General features: G+C 40.0%; 1 protein-coding gene across 4 annotated transcripts; it reads left to right on the top strand.

Moving 5' to 3' along the window:
- The first annotated feature begins 7,996 nt into the window (after positions 1–7,996).
- zbtb18 (zinc finger and BTB domain containing 18) lies at positions 7,997–14,208 on the top strand. 4 transcript variants are annotated; one of them, XM_067385185.1, is made up of 3 exons: positions 7,997–8,451; positions 10,071–10,128; positions 12,096–14,208. In XM_067385185.1, exons 2-3 carry the CDS (start codon positions 10,116–10,118, stop codon positions 13,721–13,723), a joined length of 1,641 nt encoding a protein of 546 aa, XP_067241286.1. In that variant the 5' UTR covers positions 7,997–8,451; positions 10,071–10,115; the 3' UTR covers positions 13,724–14,208. The 4 variants fall into 4 exon arrangements, with proteins under 4 accessions (XP_067241286.1, XP_067241287.1, XP_067241289.1 ...); XM_067385186.1 differs by lacking the exon at positions 10,071–10,128; XM_067385188.1 differs by lacking the exons at positions 7,997–8,451; positions 10,071–10,128 and adding an exon at positions 8,871–8,878.
- The last annotated feature ends 444 nt before the right edge of the window (positions 14,209–14,652 follow it).

Genomic DNA, 14,652 nt, shown 5'->3' with positions numbered 1-14,652 from the left:
CAAGCAAAATGTAATGTATTATTAATACTTCATGGTTTTTGCAGTGCATTGTAGGATTTTTTTTAACAGATCAACATTCCAGGGCACTGGAAGGATTTTGCGATTGAGACAGCCTTTTAAGTGGCCAACTCTGCATTTGTATGAATGAAGCAAAAAGTGTAGTGTAATCGCCTCTTGAGCTCTCCTGGAATGCTCCTAGAACGCTGCTGATCAGAATCGAGGAACGGAACTAAAATTGTCATATGAAAAAATATGATGATTATGAAAAATGTTCTGTTTTGACCAAAAAAGATACTAGAAAGGTTCTCCCTGCTATGAAGTATACTACACTTATAAAGTAAAGAAAAAAATAAGAAAATAACACTTCACACTATAGGTAACACTTATACATATGCAAAAAAAAAAAAAAAAAATCCCTCAGTCATACTCAGGCATGCTTTTGGATTCTCAGACGAAAAAATAACAGATTGTGTGTGGGGGTTGAGTCTGAGACTGTGAATGTAATGGTCTTGCCCAGATGTATGTGTCTGGACTGCTCAGACTGGCACAAAGCTGGCCACTGCTCACTGATGGACATCTGGATAGCAAATTGGTTAATGGTGCCTCCAAGCCAAAAGGTAGTCAGCCATCTCCTCTCCCAGCAATGCAAGAACTGCCGCGCATCTGTGTTCCACCTACACCAGGAAAACATCCCCCTACAGGCCTGAGAAAAGGAGAAGGAGAAAGGAGTAGTGCTTAGTCCAAACCAGGTCTCTGTCAGCATGGAGGGCAGCATGTCATGATGTGGATTTTAAGACCACTGCGTATGCTGTAAAGTTAAAAGAAATGCAGCATGGACTCGTTTTGTGTATATACTGGACAAAACAGTACTATTTTTTTATGTTTTTGAAAGAAATCTCTTATGCTCATCAAGCCTGCACTTATTTAATCAAAATTACTGAGAGAGAAAAAAACAGTAATATTGTGAAATATTATTACAATTTAAAATAATGTTTTTCTATTTTAACATACTTTAAAATATAATTTATTTCTGTAATAAAAAAAACGAATGTTTACTCCAGTCTTCAGTGTCACATGATCCTTCAGGAATGATTCTAATATGCACAACTTAAAGTATGCCAGTATGTGACAAGAATTGAATCATTCATTCAACCGATTTGTTCAAAAGTGCTAATACGTTATTCAAGACCAAAAAAGTGAGTCACCGAATCATTCGCTTAATTGATTTGTTTAAAAAAAGCTGATTCATTACTGTGGATTATTTTCAGTGGTGAACTAAAGCTACATAACTGGAGTAACTGGAAATACTAAGTAACTCAATATCAACTTCTTATTTATTTAACTGTTGAATGAAAGCAATATAACACTCGCAGTCAAATTAGCAGGAATGTGCAGCACATATACTGTATATTATAATGTTAACACTGTACAAAGGTTTCAATTGTTAACATTATTTAACTACATTAGTTAACATGAAATAAAAATAATACTTCTGTTAATTATGTAAAATGTTAATTTCCACATCAATCGAAAGTCAAATTCGAACAATGAACAATTGTATTTTTACATTAACAAAGGTTGATAAATACTGTAAAATATATATTGCTCATGTTAATGATGCTAATGCATCATGTTAATGCATCAGCTAATGTTAGCAAACAAGGCCTTATTGTAAGGTGTTACCATTATAATATAACAATGTTGTCAGCTACTAAACATTTGAATTTCACAGTTTTTCAGGGTTGCTGGAAGTGCTGGAGTACCAATGGCACATCGCACCCCACACTGCTCCAGATTCAATTATAGGCAGATGTGATTAGGCAAGCAGATGTGAATGTGTATTAGACCTTGAAATCATAACACAACACATTAATATCCTGGACCTACAGTAATATTTGGAACACTGATTTCACATAAGATCCATTCAAAGAGCATTCCCATCACTACTTGTTTATGTAATAAATGTACATAAGAATTGCTAGACAGACAGAAGAAGCATTATAAAATTAAACTAAAGCTTCCTCTTTTTTGGCCTGATCTCCACCATCTGTGGATAAACAAGTTAAACACACAGCAGTTTCCCCAGACGCCTGAACCCTAGAGAATGTGCCCTCCCCCCAAACAGATGCAGCACCTCCAGAGGCTTTGGGTGCGCTGAGGGAAAGAACAGCTGTTCCCTTGCCTAATAAGAGGGCTGCAAGTGAGACAGGTAGGTCATGAATTATTTACTTGAAATGTTATTGTTCTTAGCTTCTGTTAAAAATGTCACCGGATCCTCTGATCTGCAGGAAGTGATTTTTAAGGTATGTTCATTAGACTTAACCATACGCTGTGAAGAGGGTACATATATTCACTTGACACATGTTGTATTGACTTGTTTCCTATTTAAACTGATATCTGAAGATACCTTTATTGTAATGTGAATCACTTTGGATATATGCATAAATGTAAATGTGAAGTTTTTGAAACAGTCAATAAGCTTAGTACAACACAACCATGAACCATGATTTGCTACCAGCTTGTCAACTGCAGGTGGAATTGAGGGAGGGACATCCTCATTGAAGAGAGCATTTGATTGGACAAATAGCAGTGTAGTTCAAGATGAGTCATCAGATTTTTTGTCTGTTTTATTAAGAGAAAGACTGCACATTTTAAATTTAATCTGCTAAACTTTTAACATGCTAAACCTTTACTCAACTTTTAGGAGGACACTAAGAGCTTGTACACACAGAGATACGTTTAGCTGTATATGTAAAAATTTTGTATCATATCGGCGTTTCGTCCAGAGGATCCGCCATTTTGAGAGCCTGAAACAGCTTCTTTTTTTTTAAAACGGGGTCCCAAATCTGAAAATGACACCCTTGCATTTTCGTGTGTACAGCCAAATTTATATATTTTGTAAAATAATGATGTTTTACACGTCTCGACCCTAGTCAGACACCGCTACGTAACAGCAACAGCAACAACAATGGCGGACTACATGCTTGTCTTCGTGCTGCAGAAGCTATTGAGCGACTTGATGTTGTTGCATTCTCCATCTTTAACTTCTTGTTATTGCGTTGGGTTTGTATACAGCGCACAAGGTTTATGCGCATGCTCCAAGTCTTCTTCTCCGTTTTTAGTGTATCTCTGTGGCAGAATTACAGCACCACATACTGGTCTGGCATGTATACTACATCGTTTTGAGTCGGTTTCAATGATTTCCTGTGTACGCAGATATTTCTTGAGATGATGCAGTGTTTACGTAAAAAAATTTTAGAATGAGGAAAAAAAAGATCAGATGAATAAAATAAAATAAAATAAATGGACTACAAATGTACTAATTTAGTTTTATTTTTTTCCTGCAATTTTTCTGATTTTTTAGACAAACTTACAACATTCAAATTTTGTTTTAAAGACAGTGTCAGTCTTAGGTGTGTGTTGTTGTAAACTTTGCATATACTGAATTATGATTGTTTTTGTTTTCTATGAATGCCAATATCACTGATATGGATACAGAAATATGCAAAGTTTTTGCAATTTTTGAGGATAAAATTGGTCATTCGCTTATTTTCCCACTTCAAAGCTTATACGAAGCTTGTGTTAAATAAATAATACAATCATTAATATAAAAAACCCCCCTCTTGATACAACATCATTATAGGAAGTATATTGCTCGTCCTTAAAACAAGTTTTTTGTGTATTTATGAACCTCTTTCCTCCCTTGTGTAGATGTCTTCCTGCCACTATTGATGTCCAGCAATCAGTCATGTTGCTTAAAAAGTATACTGTTATGAATGGGAATACATATCTGACCTAAATGACTGATAAAGTTATCATAAATTTTGCCCCACATTTGTATTTCAGCATAGAGCCATATAGTCCTTTTTCCAGCTGTGTTATTTATCACCCAACATTAACCTTCATTTATCGGCATGCCTTCACCAGTTAAAGAGGGATTCCTCCATATGGCTGGGTGCTTCATTAAATGCTAATTATTATGAGGTATAATAATTGTGAGGCTGCTGTGTGCACTGGGTGACGTGCTGCTGCAGTGTCCCAAGAGAGGTGGAAATAGACTGAGCTCCAGATAAACAATCCCACTGTTCTCCCGAGACTATGTGATCGCCCATCTGATGATATGGCTACATCTCTCCAGCTCATCCTTTCTCCTGGGAGCATGTCTCTCTGTTGCCTGTCTGTGTTGGGGTGTGAAGTAAGGGTGACATTACCGTGCTGATGTTTCATTGTGTCAGCACTGCAGATTTATATTTACTCTACTATTTCATTTTTTAAGAAGTATTTTCTTATGGTCTCTGTACTGCCTCAAATTTTACTATACAAAACCCCAGACAAGGTTTTGTTATAATATACGCTGTTCTTGCCTGCATTCTTCCTGCTATTTGGTTGCTGTGTTGACTCAGCGGGATTCTTGTATCTACATTGGGTCTTTTCTGATGTTGTACATACTTGTTTCTATAAATCTGGTGCTGAGAGCTTGGCTTACTGTGATACCGTAAGGTCCCCACATTATGCAGTTATTTTAAATTTGGCCTCTCTTGTTATCAAAGGCCCCTGAGTTTGATGAAGGTCATCAAAGGGGTCCTCAGTTTGTAGTTGGACTGGGTATATAGTAAATAGCACAATCCTACCTTCTGCCAGTCTGGGTTGGACACTTAAGTGATATTGTAAGTAGCACTGAGTAGGTATGGATCAAATAATGATGATGCTGTCCAGCACTTCATCATCATAATCCACTCTCGAACATCTGCTATTTACATGGGAACATTCTGGGAAGAGAAATGAGTAACAGTGTGAGAAAATCTCTTTCTGAATGCAAAGCATAACCCTAATATATTTCTTCTACATCAACTAGAAACTCTTCTTGATAGTATGTAAAGCATTATTCAGTCATACATGTGCACATATCAAACACTGGACTAATTAAGTATTTTAGTAAATTATTAATTTTTATTATAATTCTAAACATACAGTATAAAATTAAAAGTTCTATAATATTTTAATAATAAAAAGTCTAAATAAAAATAAAACATACAAACCGATGCAGATGTTTTATATAACACAAATTTAGGCATCACAACATTAGTATGAGATTCTTTCAAGATTCGCTAAATATTTTCTTCAGCGTTATAAAATTATTATTGTTTTTAGAGATTAATGTTAGACGTCTATCCTTCACAGCTTCGTTTTCATCTGCGTTAAATTCAATATGGTGCCTAAGCAGACTAAGGTCTATTAACTTAAGAGTATTCAAATGGACCACTGTTTTTTGCACTGTAAAAAATAATTGTTGATTTAACTTAAAAAAAAAAGTAATGTGCCTGGTTGCCTTAAAATTTTGAGTTCATTGAATTTAAAAATTAGAGTTAATGCAATGAAGGCGATTGGTTTAATCAACAGAAACTTAAAATATTATGTTATCTGAACTACATTAATTATCTAAATTGATTTTGACAAGAAAAAATGTTATGATAACAAATCAGGAAAATAATTTTTTACAGTGTGGGCTTTATATTCATACATGCATAATTTAACTGTTGTAAGAGGTGACTTTACTCAATGCTTGCATTTATGGCTGTACATTGTTCATACTCGTTGTTGCATGTTTAATCCTATCATAAAGGTCAGAGTATCTGCTTATGTCTGTCTAATAACTCATGTCCATATAAAATATAAAATCATGTCCATATAAAATATAACATTTTCGATGAGCATACTTGCTACCACAAACTTGCTAATTTTTCCTAATATTAACACATTTTATATATTCTTCTTGTGTGAATTATAGTTCTTGAGCATGTAAGAATGCATAAAAAACTTTTGAAGTTATGTTGGTGCAAGTTGAGTGAATCCAGTAGCATCCACAAACATGGATTCCACAGTGACCTCAAGAGGTGGGAATGCAGAAGTACCTGATTAGAATAAACTGTCAAATGTGTATTCAGTAGCTCTCTGAGCATTACAGCCTGTATATATACACAAATGAATACAGAACATACTTTTGTTTTGTGTATGCACCTTTTCTTGCTAAGCACACATTGGATTTTCAAGCATAAGAATAAAAAATCACATGAAAGACCTACTGCAAATTCTGTTTTTGTGTTTGCTGCCCCCTTCTTTATCAGGAGGGAGCTGTAATGTAATTATATGCCAAATATAATTCACTATATCAATATCAATATATTATAACTACTGTAAAATATACGCATAACAATTCCTCATTGATAAAACAAAGCCACAATTAATACTATAACTGTAATAGTAAAATAAAATGACTTTTACTAGTCCTCTGTCGCTCTTCTGAACATTGCTCTTAGTTGCACAAGAAGCGAGGCCTCACATCTTTGACTTCAGTCTGAACAGATGGAGAGAACTCCAGTAAATATAATTTCAAACATCAGCCGTGCTTTGCTGATGGCACAGCCGTATTCAAGGGACTGTCATCTCCAAAAAAACATTTGGGATCAAAAAGGCCTGTTGATTATCATACTGGAGCAGAGAACTAACAGCAGTTATGCTAATAGTTGGAACTATGTGACGCACACATTTTTTGTGTGTGTGTAAAAACAGTTTGAGGATTGTGTATGATAGGGGATTGTTTGGTAAAATGTATCTTTTGTTTTAAACTGAAATATTGACTAAAAACCTGTGCATTCAAACTAAATCACACTTATGTTGTTATTAACACGGAACTGTATGAAAAGATCAGTGAAATGAAAACTTGAAAGCAAAACATTTCATTTTATTTCATATATATTGATGTGATCTGCTGTGAATGATAATATTCCTGGATAACTCTTGTACAGAACAAGGAATAGATTGTTAGGTGATGACATGGAAAAGACCAACACATCACATGCCTGGACTCATTTGCCACATCAGCTTAATGAGGCCATTATTTGCATTAAATTATAATGTTATTATGTCAAGATTCCAGCACCAGTAGGACAGTGGTTTGTTTTGAAATGTATTAGTAACGCCAATTAGTTTACTGGGACGCATGAGTGTGGGAGCGTGGATGATTATGGGCGGGTGCGTTCAGCAGCCAAATATGACAAACACGTGACTGTGTTCACAAGGTCCAGAGTGAACTTAGCGCATCTGTGGACCATTGCATATGTAGCTACTTAGCATTGCAAACATTCACCTGTTGACAGCGCGATCTCACACACAAACTGTAACCTATAAGCATGGCATGTAAGCACAGGAATCTATAGCCTTCAGTTCATATAGGCTATCAGCTGAACCTGATTATTTTATATACATTTTAGGCCTATACAATTTTAGGCTATACTGCTAAAGTTGTTTTTATTTAGCGTCATTACTCATCAACTGATCCATTTAAATAGTTCCCATTCATTCATTCATTCATTCATTCATTCATGCATTCATTCATTAAACCAAAGAATTAAATTGTTACAGTTTGTGGCCCAAATGTTACAGTCAGCAGCACATTTTACGTGTGTAGGCTATATACGGCATATTGCATTAATTTAACCAAAATCCATAAAATAAATTTTAGTATGATCCCTTGTGTTCTTGTAACTTGTAGTAATGTTATTAATAGGCCTAATTTCTATATTAAAGCTGCCACCAAAGGAAACCCCAATTCCGTTTCAGATGATGACCAACACCAATAATAATACTAATAATTAACAATAATAACAGTAGCATAAATATTTCTTCATCCGCTTAAAAACCCATTTTGTACGCCAAATATTTGGAGATTAGAAGCCCTTCTCAAATGTAATGGTTTCCTACTTTTGGACCATGTTACTTTTCATGTTATTTTTTAATTGACTTATTTTAGCGTTTTATCAGAGACAATATTTTTATAAGTGGCCATATTAATGTCCACTAACCCTGTGACTCTCTTTCTCTCTCTCTCTCTCTCTCTCTCTCTCTCTCTCTCTCTCTCTCTCTCTCTCTCTCTCTCTCTCGCTCTCGCTCTCTCCGCAGCGCTGGAGGAAGTTGCAGTGCACCTGTTCTTCACCGCTGCTCGGTCCGTGACTACAGTACCCACGTAACATTGCGCAATGTCCCTCGATCCGCGCGCTGCGCCAGTCTGCTCGAGGAACCCGTCCGTCCGTTCGCTCGCTCGCTCGGCCTTTTTTTCTGCTTTCTCACTGTTGCCTGGTGTCAACCTACGCCGAGAAAGAGACATCCCTCCCTCTTCCCCCCTCAGCGGCAGCTTCCAATTTGCCTTCGCTTTTCTTTTCGCCTCTTCCATTGGCTTGCGCGCTGCCAGTCAAGCGCTTCCTCTTTACAGGAGAGTTGAGTAGCAACAGCTCGGAAACATCTGGCTGCCGCAGCTCTCGTCGCTCCGCTCGCCTGCTCTGTCTTTCCTGCCACTGCAGGTTGTTATGGAAAGCTGTTGAAAGTCAATCGAGTTGTTTTTCTCGCTGAGAGGATTAGACGGAGGAAGCAGGAAGACGTTGGACCTGGTTGTCTGTAAGTGCCTGTGATACGAGGTGCTCTTTAAGGAGATGAAAGGGGGGTTGGAGGCACGGGCTGGATTGTTATGGGGAAAAGTAACGATCTTTTTCACGCGACTGTTGGTCTTTACGCGCAGAACGAGTTGCTCGAGCGCGTGGCATCGGGGCCTGCCGCAAAACTGTAACACTGCAGGTTGAATGCTTACTTTTTATTTGTTAGCCACACAAGCTAGCTTTTCCTGAACGTACGGGGTCAGGATCCAGAGAAAGACCGTCGGCAGTGCTGTGTGTGTTTGTGTAGGAGTAGCCTGCTATAATGCCATTTCCTACCTAGGTGGACTCGTAGTTTATTTTATTTCAGTGTCTATTTATTGTGTATCGTAGCTTTTAAGTTCAAGAAGGGCTAACTTGGCACAATTCCGTCTTTCTGGAGAACTTGCCAGGTTTGAAAACAAGTTTACTTTGAAATATCATAGTATAAAACCGTGTGTAGGCTTAGTTTTTTTCCTTTTACCTTCATGTTGACCAGTCGCTTTGTAAACCAAAATATGTAATATTAATACATAAGCAAGCCTAATAGTACGCATTTTCCATTAAACGAAATTAAAGCTCCTGTTGGTTGTTTAAAAACCCCTGAGACCAAGTTCGTGACAGATGCAGCAAACTCTGCTGTTTTATGCTTTTTATGTTGGCATTTCAGTGAGTTAAAAAACTAACTATTCTGTTCATATTCGTGAGTGTGTCATCCTTCAGAAGAGACCTTCAGATTAAAGTTGCATATCTTTATTTTGCTCATTTTAGTGGTAAACAGGAAACTGTTGTTTGTTTCGTACCAAAGAAGTTTCTGAAAATGAATACAAATATAAGTGAAAGAAAGAAGGTATGTAAGACCTAATGCGGAATACAGTGTCTTTTGTTTGAACCGTACTTATAAAGCCTGTATGATTGTTCCCATTGTTTCTTATTTCTTTTTTTTTTTCCTCCTCCTCTGTCAGTTGTCCAAAGGGTTAGTAAAATGAATGACGGTAATGGCGCGGCCAGTGAACCATAAAGAAGTCGAAAACAATATCAGCTGCGTGGATCTGTCAGTTGCAAATGTGCTGTGCTGGCCTTTGTTTATGGTTACTGGAAGGAGAGGGGGGAAAAAACTTGAGGGTATTTAAATTCTCAGTGCAGGAAACTAGGTTAGAAAAAAGTGTCGGCTTTCAGACAGACCCAGTTCCAAGTTCTTCTTTGCTGAGAGATTACAACTAAAGGGGGGAATTGGCTAGTTTTCTACAGAATCACCTCACAACACTTCCCTTCCTCCCGTTTTTTAAAGGGGGGAAAGAGAAACAAAGTTGTATAAAGGAGAGGCTGGTGGCAAGAGTGTAGAGGAGTAGCATATGGCACTAAAAGGAGCACAGCTGGAGGTAGCATTTCCATCTGAACATGATGTCAGAGCAGCTGACAGGCTGCCATCCCCCAGTCTTTTCTTCTAACGCACAGACTGGGAGTTAGTGTGTGTGCGGATCTGTGTGCAGGAGGAGGCATCGCATTCCCCTCCAACATCTCCTCCACTTTGCATCTGTCCCTCACAGTTTGATTTTCTCTCTCTTTCTCTCGCGTCTCTACCCTTTCATTGATTCGGCGAAGGGAGTTACAGCCGGCGCTACCACAACAGTGGACTTAATCAAGTTGATGCGTACTGCAGGTACTGTACCGGGGGGTCTGGGCAACAGGGATGTGTTTTGAATAGGGAGCTCTCGTTAAGTCTTTTTGCGTGTCTGCCATCAGCTATCAGAGCGTGTGAAATGGGAAGTAAAGGATTTTGAGCTGGTGTAGTGTAACCAGGCTGGGGACAAGTGACACTTTTTGTTGCCATGAAGACGTTTCCAGGCAAGCGTTTAGTTATTCTGTTTGTTTACAGGTCTTCTTTTCAGTTACTTTGTTCTCAGTGGCAAATTGTTGCTCTGTTGTGACAGTATACAGTGTGCAGTTGGTAGGTTAGTTTATTATAGTGTTATTGAATTAAAACAAGAATCTCATATGAGTTTATATGCTGTTGATCTGTTCAAATCTCTTTTTCTTTTAAATAACGAGATTTTCAGTCCGGTTAAATGAAATTTGTAATCTTCGAAAGCGATCTTAGGGAGATAATCTGCAACTTTATATAATCATGCGTTCTTCAAAATATCGCTTCTTTAGGCTTTTGCTCATCTTTCTTTTTTTTCCCCTGTTTGTAAGGACTAATTTAGAACTTGCAGATTTGAGCTGCCTGAATTGGCTAGACAGCTGTAATCGCACTCCTCCTAGTCTTAATCTCTTTATCTGGGCAGCAGCTGCCATATGGTCTCAGTCAGCTGGATCAGATGTTCATAAGCCTCCTTCTCCGTCCCTCTCTGTCCTCCCAGTCTCCTAATTTGATCGCTGCTACCTTGTGAGCTGTCCTGCAATCTTTATTTTTAGCCATCTTAAGGATTAGGATTGATGTGGACTACGGGGCACTTAAAGTGATTGTATTGTAAATCTGCTGTGGACCGCCTCTTTGGGGAGGATGTTCCATTTCTCCAAAGATTTGGGGAGGGGGAAAAGGGGAGGAGAGGTTTGGCGAGAGGTTTGTTATCCCCCTGTCCCCCTATAAGCCCCTCATTAATGAAGGTCTGAACGCTGTTTGGGGTGGGGTGGGGGGCTTTGGCTTGCTATCCCAATCAGATTTAAATGAAGATTCAAATGAGTTCATTTAAGTCCGCTGGTTGAACATGACGCTGGTGCATTTTTTTAGACGGGAGCGAACTCCGCGGGTAACAGGTGTGATTTCATATTTTTTGTGTTTTGCCTTTTTTTAGTTTGTAAATAGCTTGTGTAACCATTTTTAATGTAATGTAAATTTCTAGTTTTTTTTTTTTTTTTAATCATATTTGATTTGCAGACTGTCCGTCTTTGATTACGCACGTCATACTGATGTTCTGCTTCCTCAGTTGTCGTAACCTTAGAGATCATGGTACTTAGTATACTTATGCAGTGTGCCCATGATGGTGAGCTGTTTGTGTACCTGTAAGCCTGTTACCTATACTTGGCATCCTGGCCAAAGTGGGTTATTATAAATAACTGCTCCAGGAGCACAGCGAGTAAAACAGGAAAGATTCTCTTGCGCAGGCATCTGTGGAATCAGGACTTCGGCTCCTTACATCACGGCATCTGATTATTAAACTCAAACGATTCTGATGGGATGCGCACGGCTATATTGCTTTAAATGTAATTTTCAATAAAGATATTTTTTATTTACATTTTTGTTTTAATTTCCCAGGTCACGCTTTTATACTTTTAATTAAAAGAGCTAGTTTGAAATGTAATTTTTAAACACACCACTGCGTACTTGAAAGCGCACAAGTGAGGAAAATAAATTTAGCTTAATATATAAACTGTGCTGTTATACTTTTTGCATGTGCTTTTTTTTTTTTTTTTGTAATCCTTTTATGTCAAGACTGTGGTGAACATTTTTCCAGTGTTCCCACAGGGGAGGAGGGAGGGAGAGAGAATTAGAGTGTGAGAGTATGTCTGTGTGCATGGAGCGAGAGAGAGGGGACGGAGCGGGTGGGAAAGAGAAGTTCCACACAGAGCACAGACAAAACAATTGTTGTTCTAGAGAGCCTCGCTAACATCTGTGGTCTTTTGCAGGTTATGAAGACAGCATGGAGTTTCCAGACCACAGCAGACATTTGCTACAGTGTCTGAGCGAGCAGAGACATCAGGGATTCCTTTGTGACTCCACTGTGCTGGTCGGTGATGCCCAGTTCCGAGCCCATCGTGCAGTGCTGGCTTCATGCAGCATGTACTTCCACCTCTTTTACAAGGACCAGTTAGACAAAAGGGACATTGTTCATCTGAACAGCGACATTGTCACAGCCCCGGCCTTCGCTCTCCTGCTTGAGTTCATGTACGAAGGAAAGCTCCAGTTTAAATCGCTTCCAGTGGAGGATGTGCTGGCTGCTGCCAGCTACCTCCACATGTACGACATTGTCAAGGTGTGCAAGAAGAAGCTCAAGCAGAAGGCCACGGCTGAGGCTGACAGCACCAAGCGGGAAGAGGATGCTTCCAGCTGCTCGGACAAAGTGGAGAGCTTCTCGGAAGGTGGAAGCACGGGCCGGCCGGCCACCGCTGACCTGCTGCAGAGCGATGACGAGGACATGGAGAACAAACGGGACAGCCCTCAGGAGCCGGGGAGCATGTGGATGCGACTGCCTTCCGACCGGACCGCGTCTCCCACCACCAGCCCCAGGGAGGCAGAAACGCACGGTCCCGACACTGGCAAATCCCCTGCCGGCAGCCCCAGCAGCTCCACCGGCTCCCTGTCCCGTCGCTCTGCGGCGTCTCGGAGAGTCTCTGCCGACACAGATTGTGTGCTTGACCTCTCTGTGAAGTCCAGCCTGGGCGGAGGTCCTGGGGAGACCATGGCTGGCAATCCTTACTTCTGCAGTTCCGTCACCCCAGACAGCCTTCAGAGTGCCCTGGTTCAAGTAAAGGTGGAAAAGGACACGGGCTCGGACGATGACGAGCTGGTGAGCGGCGACTACGAGATGGAGCACAGCGGTGTAAAGGAGCCACCCAGCACCAATGGGACCCACATCAGCCTTGTTGCACAACGGAGGCTGGGCCTGGAGGCTCACCTCTCGGCCCTGCGTGAGGCCTCGCTGGCCAGCGAGCTGGAGCGGGACGACAAAGGAGGCGACGATGACGCGGACGTCCTAGGAGGGGACAGTGAGCGAGCGCAGGAGGCCGCAGGGGTCGAAAGCTCCCTGTTGCCTTACGTCTCCAGCATGCTGGGGGCCCCACATACTCAGATCTTCATGTGCCCCTTATGCAACAAGGTCTTCCCCAGCCCCCACATCCTGCAGATCCACCTCAGCACGCATTTCCGCGAGCAGGAAGGCGTACGGGCCAAGCCGGCCGGTGACGTTAACGTCCCCACCTGCTCCATCTGCGGCAAAACCTTCTCCTGCATGTACACGTTAAAGCGCCACGAGCGGACACACTCGGGCGAGAAGCCCTACACATGCACTACTTGTGGCAAGAGCTTCCAGTACTCGCACAACCTGAGCCGACACGCTGTCGTGCACACGCGCGAGAAGCCGCATGCCTGTAAGTGGTGTGAGCGCCGCTTCACACAGTCAGGGGACCTGTACCGACACATCCGCAAGTTCCACTGCGAACTGGTCAACTCGCTCTCGGTTAAGAGCGAGGCGCTCAATCTACCCACAGTCAGAGACTGGGCACTGGAAGATAGTTCTCAAGAACTGTGGAAATGAACGCAAAAATGATAGCAGACTGTTTGAACTGCTTGTTAAGTTGATGAGAGAGATCTGAGTGACATTTTTTGGGGCAGAGAGGTGAAGGTAAGAGTGGGGCAGAGTGACTGCCGAAGGGTCTGAATCAGTCATTTTTCTTGTATGTACATTGCAAATCTTGTTGAATTGCACTTTACTAGCACATGAAAATGTTACTACTGATTTTCTTTTAATATATTTTCTGGTCTGTTTAGGGTCTCTTTTTTTTTTCCTGTTCTCCTTGGGTTTTTATAAAACATGGGTGCTGGTCTCAGTAACCAACTTTGACAGAAAAATGATTCATTGGGATTTTCAACTGTATATAATTTACAGTATTTGTATACGCTCCTAAATTTCAAGGAACATCTGCCATGAAAAGCATATGAAGATTTCAGGTAATAGACAGAGGAGTTTAAAACTAAGGACACACTAAACGGGTACAATGGTCATATATTTACCTGTACACATTCGCCTCTTGTTTGAGAATGCGTGTGTGTGTATATATATATATATATATATATATATATATATATATATATATATATATATATATATATATATATATATATATATATATATATATATATATATATATATATATATATAGTGCACTACTATAATTTGCAGATAACATACCTGATGTGTGACTGTGGTTGTGCGTGCATGTGTATTCATGCACATATGCACAAGTACACACGTAGTGTGTGAGCAGGTCAGTCCTTTAAATCCCATGAGGAAGCTCTAAGCTCGCGTTACTTAAGCTCTTGTACATTTTTGACTCGCTATAGGAAACTTGACTGATGGAAGACAAACAAGGCACTCATGCAATGTACAGCTTCCTTTTTCATATCAGTTGCTGCATTTCCTCTATCTTTCTTAATATGATTTGAAGTCATTTTCGCATTTTAGTT

Source organism: Chanodichthys erythropterus, chromosome 5 (genome assembly GCF_024489055.1).
Source record: "Chanodichthys erythropterus isolate Z2021 chromosome 5, ASM2448905v1, whole genome shotgun sequence".
Taxonomy (NCBI): Eukaryota; Metazoa; Chordata; class Actinopteri; order Cypriniformes; family Xenocyprididae; genus Chanodichthys; species Chanodichthys erythropterus.
The sequence above is the reverse complement of the archived record's forward strand: the minus strand, read 5'-3'. Positions and strand labels throughout refer to the sequence as shown.